The sequence below is a fragment of the Crocuta crocuta genome, unplaced genomic scaffold (genome assembly GCF_008692635.1).
Source record: "Crocuta crocuta isolate KB4526 unplaced genomic scaffold, BGI_CrCroc_1.0 scaffold13, whole genome shotgun sequence".
Taxonomy (NCBI): Eukaryota; Metazoa; Chordata; class Mammalia; order Carnivora; family Hyaenidae; genus Crocuta; species Crocuta crocuta.
In genome coordinates this window covers 7,063,424-7,066,173 of record NW_027530007.1, presented here as the reverse complement: position 1 = coordinate 7,066,173, position 2,750 = coordinate 7,063,424, and the positions used below count along the sequence as shown (strand labels likewise).

At 64.8% G+C, this 2,750-nt stretch overlaps 1 protein-coding gene across 1 annotated transcript in view; it reads right to left on the bottom strand.

The window, feature by feature from the left end:
• The window catches only part of LRRC47 (leucine rich repeat containing 47), a 10,171-nt gene that overhangs the window by 3,320 nt on the left and 4,101 nt on the right, over positions 1-2,750 (bottom strand). Inside the window, exon 4 of the mRNA XM_077763990.1 lies at positions 710-1,168. Within this exon, the coding sequence (XP_077620116.1) occupies positions 710-1,168 (459 nt within the window). The remainder of the gene's footprint in view (positions 1-709; positions 1,169-2,750) is intronic.

Sequence of the window (2,750 nt, the reverse complement as noted above, 5' to 3'; positions counted from 1 at the left end):
CCCAGCCAAATATGTGTTCTGTGACAACCTCACCCATGACTATCTGATCTGCTCACTGGCAGAACGTCTTCTCTGACTCTGGAACAGAGCACCGAGGCTTCAAAGAACCTTCTTGAACTAGAACTTACGACTGAACAACGGTTTGACTTAGAAAAATATCCCAGCATATGGTCTCCTTCCAAAACACGGATCTTTGGGATTTAATCTCCTGGCTTGGAGGGCCCTCTGCTTCCCCCGAACATGAGCTCCCAGGAAGCTGCCTCTGCCCCCACAGGCCACACTGGGGGGCCTGCACACCTCACAGATGCGGATTTTATCGTAAGAGCTGGCAGACTGCAGAGGAAAGCAAACCGGGAAGTTTGTCTCACTAAACCCCAACAAAAACTAACCAGCGCCCGTGAGATCAGGCTGACGACCTCAGTGCCGTCTCCCACAAGACTAACCGTGTAACTCGTCACGGAAACCCCAAGCCCCCCAGACGCCAGACGTGCAGGGAGCGCCGCTGCTTCAGGCGTCACGACGAAGCCTTCTTCAGGGACCAGGCAGGCCTGGGAGGCTCTCTGCACGTGAGCCAACGGGCAGGCGGCCTCCCGGGCCCGGGGCCAGGTCCCGCCGCGCTCCCGCTTCCGGGTGGGAAGACGCAGGGGCCACCGTGGCACCAGGCCACCGGCCCCACCCCGCCCCTTACCCACGGGCCGCGCGCACGCACCTGGGAGGTGAGGAACCGCTTGAGCGCGTTCCCGGCCTGCAGGTCCATGCCTCTCACGACGGCCCCCACGATGAACGGCCGGACGTCCCTGACCGAGGGGCTGACCCGCACGGTCAGCGGGGTGGGGCTCTCGGACACGTGCAGGACCCGGAGCAGCAGCCGGCCGGCACTGGCCACCTCCTCGCCGACCCCCTCGCCGCTCTCCCTCCTCCGCCTGTCGCGCCGCCTCCTGCGGGCCTCCTCCTTCTCGGGGCCGTCCGCCTTGCTGCGGCCGCGAGCGCAGCCCCGGCCGCCGTCGCGCAGGTACTCCAGGATGGACCGTGTCTGGCAGCTGTGGACCATCTTCTCCAGCCGCCTGTCCGTCAGCCGGTTCCCCCGGAAGTTGACCTCCTTGAGCCTGGGGCAGTCGGCCAGCTCTGCCGGGACCTTGCTGAGCTGGTTGTTGGAGAGGTCCAGCGTCTGCGAGGGGGACGCAGGACCGTGGTCACACGCAGCCGCGGGGCCACGCCGCCTCCCCGAGCACCCCCGCCCCCAGCAGACAGCCCCAGGGGGCGGGGGGGCTGCCAGCGAGCCCCACGGAAGGCCTGTCTGCCTCTTCCTGCTCCCCTGCGAGTTCCCTGCGATAACTGTCCCGATGGACAAGGTTAGGGGAGCACAGGACGCGGGGAAGGTGTGGGCGTGAACCGAGATGGTTAAAAATTCTAGGAACCAAAAAAACACGGCATGACACGCATCACCGCTCACATAGAAACACGGCCCTGACTCCACGTGCAGATGACGGGGGAGCGGGTCGGACCGTGGCCTGCTCTCAGCCCTGTCCCTGGACCCAGGAAGCGGTGCCGCACCAGCGTCCCGCGTCTGAAGAGGCGCACAAAAGCCATGCAGGAGAACCCGTCGCCGCTACTGCTGCCTGGGCTTTGCCAAGACCGTGCATGGGTATCAGCAGCACGGCGACGCGTCATCAACGGGCTGGGCTGCCTCGCGGGGTCGGCAGGAGCAGGAGGGGTCAGACCCCAGGACACTGATGCAGCGCCTTCCAGTCGTGGGGTCTGGGGTCGGTCCTCGCTTCCCCTTCCACAGCTGGGGTAGAGGACAGGCCCCCAGCAAGGGGCCAGGCGCCGCCCCCTCTGCTCTCCGTCTGGGCGGCGTGGGGCACCGTGCACAGGGCCCCTTTCTTGCTCTCCTCCTGGGCCAGTGGGAGGCTCTGGACCGGCCTTGCTCGGCTCAGCTAAGAGCAGACAGGGGGCTGGAGGCCTTGGTAGGGTGGCCTCGGCCTCGGAGAAAGCCTCTTGTCTGGTCTGTTAGAGTGAGCACAGGGGGCCTGTGTGGACCACAGCTGGGGTCAAAGCCACACTGGCGGGCCGCTATCTGCACACATGTGCATGTGCACACACACGGCAGGTGCTCACACTTGGTGGGCGAGGCCGCTGACCAGTCCTGGTTCTGGCTGGGATGTAACGGCCCCGACAAAGCGGTGACAGCCTTCACCATGAGCTGGGAAGGGGACAAGAGCTCTGACTCTCCAGAAAGTGCCTCCACTCTGGCTGGTACAGAGGGCGTCAGACAGAACTTCACGGGCTGTTACAAAGGGGGCTATCCTGTGGCTCAGGCTCTCAGGCTGCCGAGAAGCCAGAGTGGAGAAGGGGTCAGAGGTGGGGGATGTGACGGTGCCACCGAAGTGCCTCTAAAGCTCTGCCAGGGCCTCAGGAGGGCAGCAGGCTCCCATCTCGCACTCAGGATGGGGGTGAAGGAAGGAGGCACGTTAAGCCAGGTTTAGTCACCTTGGGGGACAGACCTGTGGGCAACGCACTTTTATACAATTGTGTCCATTTCGTGCCTTGCTGGGCCTTTCCCTGCTGCTCAAGTGGGACGGGTGTGTGTGTGTGCGTGTGTGTTGCCCGGGGGGCTCTGGGCAGCTGGAAGACTGCCCTGGCCGGGGCCCTCGCTGCCGCACGGAGCAGGCCAGCTGGGTGGACGGAGCGCGCAGGCAGCAGAGGAGAGCTGGCAAGGAGGGGAGGGGTGGGACGGGGCCTCACTGTCT